The 18,949-nt window shown below is 43.5% G+C and overlaps 1 protein-coding gene across 4 annotated transcripts in view; it reads right to left on the bottom strand.

Annotated features, from left to right (window-relative positions):
* fer1l4 (fer-1 like family member 4) overlaps window positions 1–18,949 on the bottom strand; it is a 353,096-nt gene that overhangs the window by 245,101 nt on the left and 89,046 nt on the right. For all 4 annotated transcript variants that reach the window (XM_072244965.1, XM_072244971.1, XM_072244979.1 and 1 more), the window contains exons 12-15: window positions 18,534–18,693; window positions 15,187–15,370; window positions 11,826–12,012; window positions 6,031–6,392 (exon numbers count right to left, since the gene is read on the bottom strand). In XM_072244965.1, coding sequence (XP_072101066.1) covers window positions 6,031–6,392; window positions 11,826–12,012; window positions 15,187–15,370; window positions 18,534–18,693 — 893 coding nt within the window. The remainder of the gene's footprint in view (window positions 1–6,030; window positions 6,393–11,825; window positions 12,013–15,186; window positions 15,371–18,533; window positions 18,694–18,949) is intronic.

The following is an 18,949-nucleotide window of genomic DNA, read 5'->3' as shown; positions in this document are numbered from 1 at the left end:
AGCAACACTCAACACGCTGAAGGAACACAGCAGGTCAGGCAGCATCCATGGAAATGATGAGTCAATGTTTCGGGCCAGAACCTTTCATCAGGACTGAAGAGGGAAGGGGTAGAGGCCCTATAAAAAAGGTGGGGGGAGGGTGGGAAGGAGAAGGCTGGTAGGTTCCAGGTGAAAAACCAGTAAGGGGAAAGATAAAGGGGTGGGGGAGGGGAAGCAGGGAGGGGATAGTGTTAAGGATCCGGCCTGAACACTGGGTCGAAGGACCTCTGCAGGTAGCTCTGGATCATGACAGTCTTTAACTTCTGTTTTCTTTCACCTGGCCACGTGGGTTCTGGCCCAGCCCCTTTCCTTTTTTGGACTTCCTCCAACTACCTGCTTGTCTCCTCATTTGCACCTACTTGTTTCTAATTTTCACTCATTACCCCGTCCATTTAAACCCTACCTTGACTAGCATTCTCTGACAGTTTGTCCCAGTGTGACCTGTTTTGTTCCAGCCTGTCATTATGACTTCTGCCAACTGATTTTGCCTGATTCTGTGTTTTGGACTTTGCCTGCTCTTGGACCTGATTTTTTGCCTGTGTGCTCTGGATTGTCTGCCCTTGCCTGACTGTCTTTTCTGGATAAGACCTCAGCCTGCCATTTTGGATTTGTGCCTGCCTTCTGTTTTTGAAAGACTGTGCTCCTTTGTTCTCCCTAATAACCCTGGTGAAATAATATTCATTGGTCTGCACTTGAGTCCTGCTGAAACCTGACAGAACCTGACAGGATAGGCAGGAAAGGTGAAGAAGGAATAGGGAAAAACACAATGGGTAGTAGAAGGAGGTGGAACCATGAGGGAGGTGATAGGCAGCTGGGGGAGGGGGCAGAGTGAAATTGGGATAGGGGAAGGGAGGAGGAGAGAATTACTGGAAGTTGGAGAATTCTATGTTCATACCAAGGGGCTGGAGACTACCTAGATGGTATATGAGGTGTTGCTCCTCCAACCTGAGTTTAGCCTCATCATGGTAGGAGAGGAGGCTGTGTATGGACATATCTGAATGGGAGTGGGAAGCAGAGCTGACGTGGGTGGTAACCGGGAGATCCTGTCCGTTGTGTTGGATGGAGCGGAGGTGCTTGACGAAGCGGTCCCCCAATCTGCCTCGGGTTTCACCGATGTAGAGGAGGCCGCACCGGGAGCACCGGATGCAATAGATGACCCCAACAGACTCACAAGTGAAGTGTTGTCTCACTTGGAAGGACTTTTTGGGGCCCTGAATGGTGGCAAGAGAGGAGGTGTAGGGACAGGTGTAGCACTTGCGCTTACAGGGATAAGTGCTAAGTGGGAGATCCATGGGGAGGGACGTGTGGACCAGGGAGTCATGGAGGGATCAATCCCTGTGGGGGGTGGAGAGGGAAAGATGTGCTTAGTTGTGGGGTCACAAGTGAAGTGTTGCCTCTGTTGGGGTCCTCTATTGCATCTGGTGCGGCCTCCTCTACATCGGTGAAACCTGACGCAGATTGGGGGACCGTTTTGCCACGACAGGATCTCCCAGTAGCCACCCACTTCAACTCTGCTTCCCATTCCCATTCAGATATGTCCATATATATCAGATGTATCTACTGCCATGATGAGGCTAAACTCAGGTTGGAGGAGCAACACCTCATATACCGTCTAGGTAATCTCCAGCCCCTTGGTATAAGCATAGAATTCTCCAACTTCCGGTAATTCCCTCCCTCCCCCTCTCTTCCCCTATCCCTGTCACTCTGCCTCCTCCCCCAGCTGCCTATCACTTCCCTCACGGTTCCACCTCCTCCTACTACCCATTGCATTTCCCCTATTCTTTCTTCACCTTTCCTGCCTATCATCTCCCTGCTTCCCCTCCCCCACCCCTTTATCTTTCCCCTTACTGGTTTTTCACCTGGAACCTACCGGCCTTCTCCTTCCCACCCTTACCCCCCCCACCTTTTTAGGGCCTCTGCCCCTTCCCTCTTCAGTCCTCGTGAAGGGTTCCAGCCTGAAATGTTGACTGATCGTTTTCATGGATGCTGCCCGACCTGCTGAGTTCCTCCAGTGTGTTGAGTGTTCCTGAGAGTGAACAATGTCTGGACAGGACAGGACAGGAGAGAACTGGAAATGTGGCCAGTGTGGAAAGGAGGCTGCAATGCTGTTGCCAACAAGAAGATTCTAGACATCCAGAACATTGCTGTGCATCATAAACTTCAGGCAAAGCCATTTTTAAGCACACTTAAACATCCTGAAGAAACATTTTATCCAGAATCTTCAGAAGCTTTCAAGATTACAGATTTGACATATTTCACAATAGATTGGAAGAGCTGGTTAAAAAAGATGTTAGGCTGTAAACACTGGCTATAGGATATAAATTACAGATACATTTAGATCAGTTACTGCAAGATCAAGAAAAACTATTATACTAGACCTTATAGCTGAAAGACCACAAGCAATAGCTGCCAGATTAGACCATAAGACTTTAAAGACATAGGAGCAGAATTAGGTCATTCATGCCATCAATTCTGCTGCATGATTCAATCTTGGCTGATTTATTTCTACTGCATTCTGACAAAACTGACAAGGGAAATTAGGGATAATATCAATTCCAAAGAAGAAACATGCAACTTAGCTGGAAAAAGTGGCACACCTGAGGACTAGGAGAAATTCAGTCTGGCAGAGGAGGACAAAGGGCTTAATTAGGAAAGGGAAAAAAAATTGAGAGAAAGCTGGCAGGGAACATAAAAACTGACTGTAAAAGCTTTTATAGATATGTGAAAAGAAAAAGATTAGTTAAGGCAAATGTAGGTCCCTTACAGTCAGAAACAGATGAATTGATCATGGGGAACAATGACATGGCAGACCAATTGAATAACTATTTTGGTTCTGTCTTCACTAAGGAGGACATAAATAATCTTTCAGAAATAGTAAGGGACCGACAGTCCAGTGAAATGGAGGAACTGAGGAAAATGCATTATTAGTAGGGAAGTGGTATTAGGTAAATTGAAGGGAATAATGGCAGATAAATCCCCAGGGCCAGATGCTCTGCATCCCAGAGTGCTTAAGGAAGTAGCCCAAGAAATAGCGGATGCATTAGTGATAATTTTTCAAAACTCTTTAGACTCTGGATTAGTTCCTGAGGATTGGAGGGTGACTAATGTAACCCTGATTTTTTTTTTTTTTTTAGAAAAAAAAAGGGAGAGAGAAACTGGGGAATTATAGACTAGTAAGCCTGACATCGGTGGTGGGGAAAATGCTAGAGTCAGTTATCAAAGCTGTGATAACAGCACATTTAGAAAGCGGTGAAATCATCGGACAAAGTCAGTATGGATTTGTGAAAGGAAAATCATGTCTGACGAATCTCAGAATTTTTCGAGGATGTAACTAGTAGAATGGATAGAGGAGAACCAGTGGACATGGTATATTTGGATTTTCAAAAGGCTTTTGACAAGGTCCCACACAGGTCAGTGTGCAAACTTAAAGCACATGGTATTAGGGGTATGGTATTGATGTGGATAGAGAATGGGTTGGCAGACAGGAAGCAAAGTGGGAATAAACAGGACCTTTTCAGAATGGCACGCAGTGACTAGTGGGGTACTGCAAGGCTCAGTGCTGGGATCCCAGTTGTTTACAATATATATTAATGACTTGGATGAGGGAATTAAATGCAGCATCTCCAAGTTTGCGGATGACACAAAGCTGGGCAGCAGTGTTAGCTGTGAGGAGGATACAGGGTGACTTTGATAGGTTAGGTGAGTGGGCAAATTCATGGCAGATGCAATCTAATGTGGATAAATGTGAGGTTATCCACTTTGGTGGCAAAAACAGGAAAACAGATTATTATCTGAATGGTGGCCGATTAGGAAAAGGGGAGGTGCAACGAGACCTGGGTATCATTGTACACCAGTCATTGAAAGTGGACATGCAGGTACAGCAGGTGGTGAAAAAGGCAAATGGTACGCTGGCATTCATAGTCAGAGGATTCCAGTATGGGATCAAGGAGGTACTGCAGTTGTACAAGGCCTTGGTGAGACCACACCTGGAGTACCGTGTGCAGTTTTGGTCCCCTAATCTGAGGAAAGACATTCTTGCCATAGAGAGAGTACAAAGAAGGTTCACCAGATTGATTCCTGGGATGGCAGGACTTTCATATGATGAAAGACTGGCTAAACTGGGCTTGTACTCGTTGGAATTTAGAAGATTGAGGGGGGATCTGATTGAAACATATAAAATCCTAAAAGGATTGGATAGGCTAGATGCAGGAAGACTGTTCCCGATGTTGGGGAAGTCCAGAATGAGGGGTCACAGTTTGAGGATAAAGGGGAAGCCTTTTAGGACCGAGATGAGGAAAAACTTCTTCACACAGAGTGGTGAATCTGTGGAATTCTCTGCCACAGGAAACAGTTGAGGCCAGTTCATTGGCCATATTTAAGAGGGAGTTAGATATGGCCCTTGTGGCTAAAGGGATCACGGGGTATGGAGATTAGACAGGTACAGGGTTCTGAGTTGGATGATCAGCCATGATCGTACTGAATGGCGGTGCAGGCTTGAAGGGCCGAATGGCCTACTCCTGCGCCTATTTTCTATGTTTTTATGTTTCTCCCACCTTCTCCCTGTAACCCTTAACCCCCTCAGCAATCAAGAAGCTATTAATCTCTGCCTAAAATACACTGAATGAGCATGGAATGAGCTCCTTTGGTCCAACCACAGTAACCTTCCTTTGGTCCAACCAGCCCATGCCAACCACAGTAACCTTCCTGCTAATTCCGGCTGCCCACATTCATCCATAACCTTCCAAAAGAAGACTTACCTTCTACAGCTCTCTGTGGCAACAAATTCAACATCCAATGGTTGTAGAAGATACCTCTCATCTCAGTTACAAAGGAATGTACACTTATTCTGAGGCTATGCCCTCAGACCCTAGAATATTCAATTTACAGAAACATCCTTCCGATGCCTATTTTATCCTGCTAGGAAGGTTCCAAGAACACCACTTTCTGAACTCTCAGTAAGCCCAGAGCCATCAAATGTTCCTCGTCTGTACATTAGAACAGTACAATGAAGTACAGGCCCTTCAGCCCATGATGTCGTGGCAGTCTTTAAAATCTACTCCAAGATCACTCTAACACTTCCTTCCCTGCATAGCTCTCAATTTTTCTCTTACCCATATGATATCTAAGAGTCTCTTAAATCACCTTAATGTATCTTCCTGTACAGCTAAAACTGGCAGCGTGTTCCATGTACTCACCACACTGTGCAAAAATCTCACTCTGCCATTCCTCCCTCTACTTGTCTCCAATCACCGTACAAATATACCCTCTCATACAAGCCATTCCACCCTGGGGAAAAGGTGCTGGCTGTTCACTCGATCAATACCTTTTATAATCTTATGCACCTCTATCAAATCAGCTCTCATCCTCCTTTGCTCCAAAGAGAAAACCCCTAGCTTGCTCAACTTTTCCTCCTCTCTAATCCAGGCAGCACCCTGGTAAATCTCCTCTGCATTCTTTCAAAAGATTCCACATCTTTCCATTAATGAGGTGATCAGAACTGAACACAATACTCCAAGTGTAGAATAACCAGAGCTTTACAAAGCCTCAGCATTACAACTCTTGAACTTAATCCCCAACTAATGAAGGTCAACACACCTTATGTCTCTTTAACCACTCTATCAACTTACCCGGCAACTTGAAGGTATCTATGGAGTTCATTCCCATGAACCTCCTCTGCACCCTCTTCAGATACAGGGCCCAAAATTGCTCTCAATATTCCAAACATCTTATGACCATTTGCACATTCTTACTTGATTACCCAGGAGGACCAAAAGTGTCTGACCAACTGGGACCAATCTGATCTAGATTACGCAGGAGGAAAATGACACCTGACCAACCGAGCCCAGTCTAATCAGACCAATCTGATCTGCTTCACCCAGGAGGACCAATAGCATCTGACCAATCTGATTTGGATTCTCCAGGAGAACCAGTGTCATCTGCAGAGGAAAGACAACACAAGAATATCGCATTGTGTTTTTGTTCTAGACTTACTTCTGGCAGAGGGTGAATGCTATCAACGCTCACTTCCATTGCACTTGGCTGTTCCAGGGCGTTTGTGCTTTCTTCACCTTCAATTTGACTATGACTCTCTTCTTTTGCCTTGGACTTAGATTTGGATTTTTTGCTCTTTTTTTTAAATTTGAACATGCTTTTTGATTTTTTCCCTTTGTCACTTTGAATAGCTGCAATGGAGCTGTAGATATCTACTGAGATTGCCATAAGTATTCGCCCTCGGTAAAATACCCCTTCTCCTAGGCCCTCATTTAGATCCTTGTAGGCATCTCTGAGCACAGAATTCTGGGGAGAGCCGTAGAGGTAAACCCACGTTGGGCCAAGGGTTGGATAGAAACCAGCTGAAAAATAAGAGAGAATGATTAATATTCAGATATGGGTTTTACTAACAAGAGAGACATGTCATGTGTTTCCATTAACAAACACAGTGAAGTCATTTTGTATGGAATCAGGTGTTTTGGACCAACTCATCTGTGCATACAACATTGCCTAATTAAACTAGTCCCATTTGCCTGAGTTGGGTCATATTCCTCTAAACTTTTCCTAGCTATGTACTGTAACTGTCCTTTAAAATGTCTTAATTGTACCTGCCTCTACCACATCTTCGGCAGCTCATCAATATACTTACCAGCCTCTGTATGAAAAAGTTATCCCTCAAGTCCCTTTTAAGTCTTTCCCTTCTTACATTAAAATGTTTTCCTTCTCATTATGGACTTCTTAGCTTTGAAGAGGGGCAGATGCATTTCAGCAGCATGTTGCCTGCGCTAGAGGATATTATCTACTGTATAAAGGGAGGTTGGGTAAACAGATCGCTTTCCCTGGAACATCAGAAGCTGAAGGGTAACCTAATAGAACTTTATAGAATTATGGGAATCACACAGAGTTGTCAGTCTGAGTCCTCTGCCTAGCATGGAAGTGTGAAATTAGAGGCAGGTGTTTAAGGTGAGAGGGGGAAATTTAATGGAGAAATGTTAGGTAGGGTTTACACATAGAGCAGTATGTGACCAGAACCTGCTGTCTGGGCAATGTCTAAAGCAGAAACAACAGCAACATTTAAGCAACAGCAACAAGCTGGGAAAGGAGGGAGATCGACAATGGCAAATAGGTCACTCGAATTGGCATCAGAGTTGGTACAGACATGTTGGGCCAAAAGACCTGTCTACAGTATACTGTACTGTTCTATATCTAAGGGCAACAGGGACAAATCAGTAAAGTATAAACTAATATCAGAAACAGGAAAGGGGCACTACTCTACTGGGTGTTTTTTATAGACAGGGACATCGAGGAGCAGACAGGGAGGCAGATTCTGGAATGGTGCAATAATAATAATAGGTTTGTTGTGATGGGAGATTTTAACTGTCCTAATAGTGATTGGCATCTCTTTAGTGCAAGAGGTTTCAATGGGGTGGAGTTTGTTAGGTATGTTCAGTAAAATTTCCTGATGTAATATGTAGATAAGCCAACTAAAGGAGAGGCTGTACTTGATCTGGCATTGGGAAATTAACCTGGTCGGGTGTCAGATCTCTCGGTGGGACAGCATTTTGGAGGTAGTGATCACAACTCTATCTCCTTCACAATAGCATTGGAGTGGGAGAGCAGCAGACAATTTAGAAAAACCTTTAATTGGGGTAGAGGGAAATATGATGCTGTTAAGCAGGAACTTGAGAGCATTAGTTGTGAGCAGATGTTGGCAGATATGATGGCAGAATATACTTTGTGGTATTAATGGTAAGACTCTTGGCAGTGTGGAGGATCAGAGAGATCTTGGGGTCAGAGTCCCTAGGACACTCAAAGCTGCTGCGCAGGTTGACTCTGTGGTTAAGAAGGCATACAGTACATTGGCCTTCATCAACTGTGGGATTGAGTATAAGAGCCAAGAGATAATGTTACAGCTATATAGGACCCTGGTCAGACCCCACTTGGAGAACTGTGCTCAGTTCTGGTCACCTCACTACAGGAAGGTTGTGGAAACTATAGAAATGGTGCAGAGCAGATTTACAAGGATGTTTCCTGGATTGGGGAGTATGCCTTATGAGAATAGGCTGAGTGAACTTGGCCTTTTCTCCATGAAGCGGCGGAAGATAAGAGGTGATCTGTTAGAGGTGTATAAGATGATGAGAGGCATTGATCGTATGGATAGTCAGAGGCATTTTCCCAGGGCTGAAATGGCTAACACAAGAGGACACAGTTGTAAGGTGCTTGGAAGTAGGTACAGAGGAGATGTCGGGGGAAAGTTGTTTTTTTTTTTTTTTTTTAAAAACACAGATTGGTGAGTGTGTGGAATGGACTGCCGGCGACTCTGGTGGAGGTGGAAACGATAGGGTCTTTTAAGAGACTCCTCGATAGGTACGTGGAGCTTAGAAAAATAGAGGGCTATGGGTAACCCTAGGTAATTTCTAAAGTAAGTACATGTTCAGCACAGCATTGTGGGCTGAAGGGCCTGTGTTGTGCTGTAGGTTTTCTGTTTCTATCCTGCCACAGGAAGTCCCAAGTCCCTTTGCACCTCTGCATTTTGAATTCTCTCCCCATCAAAATAATAGTCTGCCTGTTTATTTCTTCCACCAAAGTACATGACCATACACTTTCCAACATTGTATTTCATTTGCCACTTCTTTGCCCATTCCCCTGAACTACCTAAGTCTCTCTGCAATGCTACTAGCTCCTCCACCTACCTTTGTATCATTGCCAAATTTAGCCACAAATCCCTTATTCCCACAGTTCAAATCATTGACATACATCGTAAAAAGCAGCAGTCCCAACACCAACCCCTCTGGAACTCCACTGGTAACCGGCAGCCAGCCAGAATAGGATCCCTTTATTCCCACTCTGTTTTCTGCTGATCAGCCAATGCTCCACCCATGCTAGTAACTTTGTAGTTCCATGGGATCTTATCTTGCTAAGCAGTCTCATGTGTGGCACCTTGTCAAAGGGCTTCTGAAAATCCAAGCACACCACATCTACTGCATCTCCTTTGTCTACCCTGCTTGTAATTTCCTCAAAAATTGCAGTAGGTTCGTCAGGCAGGATTTTCCTTTCAGGAAGCTATGCTGCCTTTGGCCTATCTTGTCGTGTTCCTCCAGGTGCTCTGTAATCTCATCCCTAACAATCGATTCCAACAACTTCCCAACCACTGATGTCAGGCTAAGAGGTCTATAGTTTCCTTTCTGCTGCCTCCCACCCTTCTTAAATAGCAAAGTAACATCTGCAATTTTCCAGTCATCCAATACAATGCCAGAATCTATCGATTATTGAAATATCATTGTTAATTCCTCCGCAATCTCTCCAGCTACTTCTTTCAGAACCCAAGGCTGCATTCCATCAGGTCCAAGAGATATATCCACACTCAGATCATTAAGCTTCCTGAGCACCTTCTCAATCGTAATTTTCACTGCATATACTTCACTTCCCTGACACTCTTGAATGTCCAGTATACTGCAGATGTCTTCCACTGTGAAGACTGATGCAAAATACACTTTCAGTTCCTATGCCATCTCTGCGTCTTTCATTAGTCACTAGCTTCCTTTCATAATTCATCTTTTCCTTTGTAATGACCTTCTTAGTTTCCTTCTGCAAGTTTTTAAAAGCTTCCCAATCCTCTATCTTCCCACTAGCTTTGGCTTCCTTGTGTGCCCTCTCTTTTGCTTTTACTTTGGCTCTGACTTCACTTGTCAGCCATGGTAGTGTCCCTTTACCTTTACAAAAATTCCTTCTTATTTGGAAAGTATCTGTATCCCTCATTTTTTTGCAGAAACTCCAGCCATTGCTGCTCTATTGTCCTTCCTGCTGGTGTTCCTTGGCAGTCAACTTTAGCCAGTTTTCCTCTAATGCCATTGTAATTTCCTTTGTTCCACTGAAATACCGACACATTGGAAATTAGCTTCTCCTTCTCAAATTTCAAAGTGAGCTCGATCATATTGTGATCACTGTTCCCTAAGGGTTCCTTAACCTTAAACTCCCTTATCACCTCTGAATCATTGCACAACACCCAATCCAACACAGCTGATCCTCTAGTGGGCTCAACAACAAACTGTTCTTAAAAAGCCATCCTTTAGACATTCTACAAATTCTCTCTCTTAAGGTCCAGTACTGGCCTGTTTTTACCAATCCACTTTCATGTTTAAATCCCCAACGATTATCATGACATTGCCTTTCTGACACACCTTTTCTATCTCCTGCTGTAATTTGTAATCCACATCTCGGCTGCTATTTGGAGGCCTGTATACAACTGCCATTAGGGTCCTTTTACTCTTGCCATTTCTTTACTCAACCCATAGACACTCTACACCTTCTGATCCCATGTCATCCTTTCTACTGACTTAATATTATTTCTTATACACAGGGCCACACCACCACCTCTGCCTACTAAACTATCTTTCTGATGCACCATATATCCTTGGACATTCAGCTCCCAATGGCTCCCATCCTTTAGTCAAGTTTCAGAGATGACCACAACATCATACCTGCCAATCTGTAGCAGAATTTCAAGATCATTCATTTTATTTCTCATGATGCATGCATTCAAATATAACACTTTCAGTCCAGTATTTATTGCTTTCTGTTTTAACTGTACCATGCCTCTATTGCCCTGTATATCATCCAACTGGCTGTGATTTACAAGGATGGTTGCCTGGATTGGAGGGCGCACCTTATGAGAATGGGTTGAATGCACTTGGCCTTTTCTTCTTGGAGCGACAGAGGATGAGAGGTGACTTGAAAGAGGTGTATAAGATGATAAAGGGCATTGATTTTGTGGATAGTCAGAGGCTTTATCCCAGGGCTGAAATGGCTAACACAAGAGGGCACAGTGTTAGGGTGCTTGGAAATAGGTACCGAGGGGCTGTTAGGGGTAAGGTTTACACACACAGTGGTGGGTGTGTGGAATGCACTGCTGATGGCAGTGGTGGAAACGGATACAATAGGTTCTTTTAAGAGAACCTATTTAATCTCTTAGATAGGTACATGAAGCTTAGAAAAATAGAGAGCTATGTGCTAGGGAAATACTAGGCAGTCTCTAGAGTAGGTTACATGGTGACACAACATTGTGGGCTGAGGGGCCTGTAATGTGTCGTAAATTTCTATGTTCTATGTAATAAGCCTTAAGTGGGAGGGAAATTAGTGAAAGATTTTTAAGGATAGGAATTATTTGCATTTGGAAAAGTGTGGACTTATGAAGGATAATCACTATAAAATTATCTTGTTATTTTTTGTGAAAACAGATCACAAGTATCCATTTAGGACCTTGCAAACATCATCCTTCTCCAGATCGTTCCTATGGTCCCTACTTTTTCCTTAGCTTTCCTCTTGCAGTATATCTTGCGATCCTCCTTAAGCTTACTTACCAAGGATATTCCATAGGTCTTTTTGCTCTCCTAATTTTGTCGTTCAGTTCTATATTCCTCAAGAGAATGCTTTATCTCAGTCACCTATGCCTCTCTTGTTCCAGATTAAACCTTCCCTATCCTGATTTCCTTGGTCATGCCATATGTTCCTTTCCCCCTCACCAGAACATGTTGACCCTGAACTTATACTTACTCACTTTTAAAAGATTCTCATTTATTAGACATTGCTTTACCCACAAGCATCTGCTCACCCCGCCCCCCCCCCCCAATTACTAACCCTTAATTTAAGGTCTAATTTTATTTCTTTCTATAATTTCCACGCAGAATTATGGTTGGTACTTCCTCATCAATTCCATCACCTGCCCGGTTTCATTTCAAAGATAAGGTTGAGTTCTACCTAGTCTGCTGGAGTCAACAAATAACCCTTGAGCTCACCATTTATTCTGGGATCCGATATTTGTTGTAAGTTGATGAAATGAGTTGCTATGGCAACATCATTGATGTTAGCATCATCAATGACTTGAATTTTGATACGTCGAGCAAGTGGGGGAAACATCTCAACAAAAGTGATTTGTTCATTCCATTCTGGATTTGTCGTGTTGCTTTCCACTGATGTTTCTCCCTGTTGTTGAGAGAAAATTGTTATTGTTACTTCCAGAATATCACTACAACTGTTTAATTTCCTGTGGAATCAAGAACATGAATCTCAATAACAGAAAAGGTAGGTATGAGTTAGAAGGATTGTGTGGGATTGGAGAGGTAGTTTTATCCCCACATAGAGAGTGGTTGAAATCTGTAACATTCTGCATGAGAAAGAGGTCAAGGTCAGTTTTCATTAAGACCATAAGATATAGGAGCAGCATTAGGCCATATGGCCCATCGAATCTGCGCCACCATTCAATCACGCTTGATCCTTTTCCTTTAATCTCCTCCTCAACCCCAGTTCCCGCCCTTCTCCACATAACCTTTGATGCATTTTCAAATGGTCTAGACAAGCACTTGCAGCACAAAGGTGTGCAAGTCTAACAGCAACTCCTTCGCTTGCATCTTTGGAAACAGCACTATTTCCATCTTTAATATTTCTATTTTTACCTTTCAGGGTTCTTTTGAAGACGCTGACCTGGAGTTACACACTGACTACAGTTCTTTGTGGGAATGGGACCCGTTCTCGGGTTTCACAAATGGCTGTTGTTTGGCATGCCAAGGGCTCAACTAAGAGCTTCGCTCACCTTCGGAGGACCGAGATTTCATGGCTCTGGAGATGTGGGGGGTGGGGGGGGATTGGAGGTCCATGCCTCTGCAGGAGATCAGTGTGTCGTTGGACGGAAGATCTCTGGCTGTATACCCAGAGACCCAAGGTCTTTAGGCACAGAGCTCGGAAAAAGTGATGCAACGGACTTTTAACATCATAAACCAGCGAGTTGTTTGTTATGCCTCCCCTCTTGCTGTGAAACGGAGACACCTCTTTCTCCATTAGGGAGAGAGAGCCTGTAGTATGTCGAATACTGGGTAAACAAATAGTCTTTGGAGTACTGCAAGTCTGTGTATTTGCTGTTGCTTTGCTCACACTTGAGTGCTCGGTGGTGGGTGCCAATGATTTTTTTGCCACTGGGTGGAGGAGGGATTGTTGGTTGCTGCTGCTTATGTGCTGGAGGGAGGGAAGCTTGGGGGGGGGTGAACCTTGGGGTTCTAACATTTAACTGTCATTCATTCCTTGGGGTACTCCTTTGTTTTTGTCAATGGTTGTGAAGAAAAAGCATTTCAGGATGTATATTGTATACATTTCTCTGATATTAAATGTACCTTTGAAACCTTTGAAAGTCTAATTGCTGGTAAACAGAATTCGTGTTGATAAATTGATGGGAGTCACAATAAATTCCATATGCTGTAGCCTTAAAAAGAAACTACTGGAGGAACTAAGCAGGTCAGGCAGGACTAATATCCTAGCAGGAAGGTTTGTTAATGCTGCATGGTGGGGCTTAAACTAGAGTTACAGGGGGATGGGAACCAGAGTGCCAGAACAGTCAGTGGAGAGGTTGTGGAGGCAGATATTGGTAAGACCTCAGACAAAAGTTAGGAATCAACATGTTGAACCTGGTGTGACAAATGTCCTGAGCTGCATATATTTTAATGCAAGAGGCATTGTAGGAAAGGCAGATAATAGTGCTGAAGATGAAGTAGCTGGTTTACAAATAGAGGCAACGTGTAGTGAGGAGAGGATGTTGACAGAGCAAAATTGCAATCAATTGGATGAGTTGCAAAATAAAAGGTGGACAAGATCAAAAGAGTGAATACAGGACTAAAGATGCTGTATTTGGATGTGCGTAGTATATGGAATAAGGTAGATGAACTAGAGGCACAGTTGCAGAGTGGCGTCATTTTAGAATGGTAATGAGGGGGAATTTCTTTAGCCAAAGCATTTTGAATTGGTGGAATTCTTTGCACAGGCAGCTGTGGGTGCCAAGTCTTGATATACAGTATATTTAAGGCAGAGGTTGATAGATTTTTGACTGGTCAGGGTATGAAGGGATAAAGGGAGAAGGCAGGAGATTGAGGATGAGAGGAAAATTGGATCAGACATGACGAAATGGCGGAGCAGACTCAATGGACTAAATGGTCTAATTCTGATCCTATATTTTATGGTCTTAAGAACAAAAGAACAAGAAAAGAGAGAGTTAATATTTCTGAAGATGTTCTAACTCAACAAATGCTGCCTGGGCTATTTGAGTGTTTGCAGCATTTTATTTCAGATTTCTAGTTTCTCATGTCTACATGAAGAGAAAGTACTTGAATTTTACAGGGCCCTTTCTTGTACTGGAGTAAGCTTCTGGAATCTGGTACCTACTTGTGTGATGGGGTCTGCGAAAACCTTCAAATGGAAGCTAGAATGGGTTTACTAAGGGGCAAAATTGTTTATTTAACAAAGCAAGGGACTTAGCTGTTAATGTGCTTCCCTGGGCAGGTTTGATTGCCTACGAGGCTTTCTGGAGATTTCACACATCGAGCATAAGAAGGTTTTGGACATGACAGACTTTGGAGCATATTGTCATTTTCTGGCCATTAGTTTGACAAGTTAACTTCTAAGAACATCCCCAGAAAAGCAGATAATGAATAGAAATCAGGAGGAGAAGATGGCGACGTGACGCAGCTCGCAGCGGCCACTCCTGTGGTGATGTCTGTTATTTGTCAAGTGGGGTGCCGTGCACAATCCTGATTTGATGGAGACAGACGTGACAGCACAGAGAAATATCTGGTGAAACTTCTGAAATGCCTGCTTCGCTGCTGCTGCTACTGTGTGATCCAGAATCTCCAGAGGGGAAGGCCCCGAGTCCTTGGCTTTGCTTGTTGCTCGGCGGCCGGGGCGGGGTCAAAGCGCTCAGCAGAGGATGGTGCTCAGAGAGGCTGTGTCGGAGGCTCGAAGTTTTCAGACAGACTCCGAGTCCGCTGCGGTCGGGTGCTTCCAATGGTGCTGCATCGGCAAGTTTGCGGCGCTTGGAGGTTCATGGCAGGGAGAGTTTCTCCCTTCTGCCGTCTGCGTGAGATGATGAGGATATCGGGACTTTGAGACTTTTTTTTTTTACCATGCCCATGGTCTGCTCTTTATCAAGTTATGGTATTGCTGTTGTAACTATATGTTATAATTATGTGGTTTTGTAAGTTTTAGTCTTGGTTTGTCCTGTGTTTTCTTGTGATATCATTTTGGAGGAACGCTGTATCATTTTTTAATGCATGTATTTCTAAATGACAATAAATGAGGACTGAGTGTCCTCATAATCTAAACTAATCTAATCTTTACCTGCTGTCCTGCAAAGGTGACTTGGATGTAAGGATCAATGAAAACTTTCTGTTCTCTGAGGATTTTTGAAATACTCCCCATAAATCCAGAGTTCATGCTGGGGAGATCTTCTGCCTTATACAACTTGATGTAGAATTTAGCCCAGGGTCTCTCAAGTGGCACTTGTTTTGGAAGCAGAAGATTCCTGTAATATACAATTAAATATTTTGTGAGAAATAAGATGAAAAGCTATGGATGACAAAGAAGCACCATGATTACACGTAATCCAGAAACCATAATGATATGTTCGAACAATAATATGATAATTTAATTAAAGAAATTAAATTCCTGAAACAAGAAGTTAACATCATTAATGCAACCATGAAAATACCAGGTTGTCATAAAAATCTCTGGTTCACTGACAGACTGCATATAAAGAGAATGATTCCCTTATGGGGGTGGGGGGGTTGTATAAAACCAGGAGACATATTTTCAAAGTGCAAGTTAAACCACTTAAGAAAAAGCAATAAACAGGAGCAGGAGAAAGCCATTTGGACAAATAGTTGATCTAGCCTACCTACAGGAAAGATATCAATAAGGTAGAAAGGAAGCAGACAAAATTTACAAAGTTGATGCTGGGACTAGAGGATTCTTACTTCATTGGTTGGTAAGTTGATGGAAAAGATCCAGGATTTATGAACATTTGGATAGGTATAATATGATTAGGAATAGTCAGCATAGCTTTGTCAAAGGCAGGTCAGGCCTTACGAGCCTGATTGAATTTTTTGAGGACGTGACTAAACACATTGATGAAGGTAGAACCATAGATGTAGTGTATATGGATTCTAGCAAGGCATTTGATAAGGTACCCTATGCAAGGCTTATTGAGAAAGTAAGGCGGCATGGGATCCAAGGGGTCATTGCTTTGTGGATCCAGAACTGGCTTGCCCACAGAAGGCAAAGAGTGGTTGTAGACAGATCACATTCTGCATGGTGACCAGTGGTGCCCCTCAGGGATCTGTTCTGGGACCCCTACTCTGTGAATTTTATAAATGATCTGGATGAGGAAGTGAGGGATGGGTTAGTAAATTTTCTGATGGCACGAAGGTTGGGGGTGTTGTGGACACTGTGGAGGGCTGTCAGAGGTTACAACAGGACATTGATAGGATGCAAAACTGGGCTGAGAAGTGGCAGATAGAGTTTAACCCAGAGGTGTGAGGCAGTTCATTTTGGCAGGCCAAATATGAGGGCAGAATATAGCATTAATGGTAAGACTCTTGGAAGTGTGGAGAATCAGAGGGATCTTGGGGTCCGAGCCCATAGGACACTCAAAGCTGCTACGCAGGTTGACTCTGTGGTTAAGAAGGCATATGGTGAATTGACCTTCATCAATCGTGGGACTGAGTTTAAGAGCTGAGAGGTAATGTTGCAGCTATATAAATAATAGGCATCCGTTAGTCTCGTGAGACCATGGATTTGCACCTTGGAAGTAAATAGTAATAGTCATAGAAATAATAAATAGTAATAGAATAGTAATAGAAAATAGTAATAAATAGTTAAATAGTAATATGTAAATTATGCCAGTAAATTAAGAAATAAATCCAGGACCAGCCTATCAGCTCAGAGTGTCTGACCCTCCAAGGGAGGAGTTGTAAAGTTTGATGGTCACAGGCAGGAATAACTTCCTATGACGCTCTGTGCTGCATCTCGGAAGAATGAGTCTCTGGCTGAATGTACTCCCAGTACATTATGTAGTGGATGGGAGACATTGACCAAGATGGCATGCAATTTAAACAGCATCCTCTTTTCAGACACCACCGTGAGAGAGTCCAGTTCCATCCCCACAATATCACTGGCCTTACGAATGAGTTTGTTGATTCTGTTGCCCAGCACACAACAGCAAACATGATAGCACTGGCCACCACAGACTCGTAGAACATCCTCAGCATCGTCCGGCAGATGTTAAAGGACCTCAGTCTCCTCAGGAAATAGAGACGGCTCTGACCCTTCTTGTAGACAGCCTCAGTGTTCTTAGACCAGTCCAGTTTGTTGTCAATTCGTATCCCCAGGTATTTGTAATCCTCCACCATGTCCACACTGACCCCCTGGATGGAAACAGGGGTCACCGGTACCTTAGCTCTCCTCAGGTCTACCACCAGCTCCTTAGTCTTTTTCACATTAAGCTATAGGTAATTCTGCTCACACCATGTGACAAGGTTTCCCACCGTAGCCCTGTACTCAACCTCATCTCCCTTGCTGATGCATCCAGCTATGGCAGAGTCATCCGAAAACTTCTGAAGATGACAAGACTCTGTGCAGTAGTTGAAGTCCGAGGTGTAAATGGTGAAGAGAAAGGGAGACAAGACAGTCCCCTGTGGAGCCCCAGTGCTGCTGATCACTCTGTCGGACACACAGTGTTGCAAGCACATGTACTGTGGTCTGCCAGTCAGATAATCAAGAATCCATGATATCAGGGAAGCATCCACCTGCATCGCTGTCAGCTTCTCCCCCAGCAGAGCAGGGCAGATGGTGTTGAACGCACTGGAGAAGTCAAAAAACATGACCCTCACAGTGCTCGCTGGCTTGTCCAGGTGGGCGTAGACACGGTTCAGCAGGTAGACGATGGTATCCTCAACTCCTAGTCCGGGCTGGTAGGCGAACTGGAGGGGATCTAAGTGTGGCCTGACCATAGGCCGGAGCAGACCACATCCAACATCTATGGTGGATGTGGAGGAACTGGCAGAATAGAATAGAGTCCCACAGAGGCAGGTGAGCAGAGGTACAGTTAGGCCATTGTGGTAGTGTTTCGGACTGTAATTGTTATTTGTCACTAATCTGGAGCACAATGGTATGTTGATGTAAAACTATTAGAGCTCCAATGACCCTTGTTCAATTCCCAATACTGTCTGTTAGGAGTTTATACCTTCTACTTATAGGGAAAGGTTGAATAGGTTAGGACTTTATTGACTGGAGTGCAACATTAACTGTTTTCCTTTACTTAGAATACCTCTAGCACCTTGTGTTTTTATCCAAATTTCCATCATTTGCAGTTTTTCATCCAACATCTGAGAGCTGATGTTTGGACTTTGTGAGATGGAGGAGAGGCTGCTAAATCACAATGATGGGTTAATGTTGATGGAGAGGAAGTGGTGGAATCTCTGCTTAAGAAAGAAGTGGCGGGCTCTCATGCTGTGGGCCATGGGTGTGATGTTGAGTGGTTGGCTGTGGGGTAACTGTTTGGACAATATGACAAAATGAGACAAATGTAGTTGCTTCCACCAAGATTTTATAAAGGAAAAGCTTGTTTTTGCTAACCTTCAGGCATTCATTCCAAATCACAACATGGATTCACTCCAGCTTTTACTCACTTTTCAACATCTTCATCCGGTTTGGCAATACCACCAGGTATACCTCCCTGCGAATCACCTTTCCCAAATACTGTGATTGTGCACTTCACAAAGCCTTTAATGCCACTTTTTGTGTCTTTAGGGTCAGTCAGAATGGCCCATTTCTGATAAAAACCATGATCTGAAAAACAAAAATAATTCCTAATTTCCTGACAATAATTACGCTGCATTTGATACCTGAAAGTGATTGAAGAACCCTGGTAAATCATCATTACAAGCATCAGGATTGTGAAAAGAGGAAATGCTGAAAAAATGTCATTGAAAATTTTAAAATAATGGAAGAGATTATGAAGTGCTCTCAGGTAAACGAGTTATTCTCAGAAACAGTTTGGAATAAGCAGAAAGTGAGTGCACAGTAGTACAATGGAGATAGATAG

The sequence above is a fragment of the Mobula birostris genome, chromosome 2 (genome assembly GCF_030028105.1).
Source record: "Mobula birostris isolate sMobBir1 chromosome 2, sMobBir1.hap1, whole genome shotgun sequence".
In the NCBI taxonomy this organism is placed as follows: domain Eukaryota; kingdom Metazoa; phylum Chordata; class Chondrichthyes; order Myliobatiformes; family Myliobatidae; genus Mobula; species Mobula birostris.
Note: the sequence above shows the minus strand (reverse complement) of the source record. Positions and strands in the feature narration are given on the sequence as shown.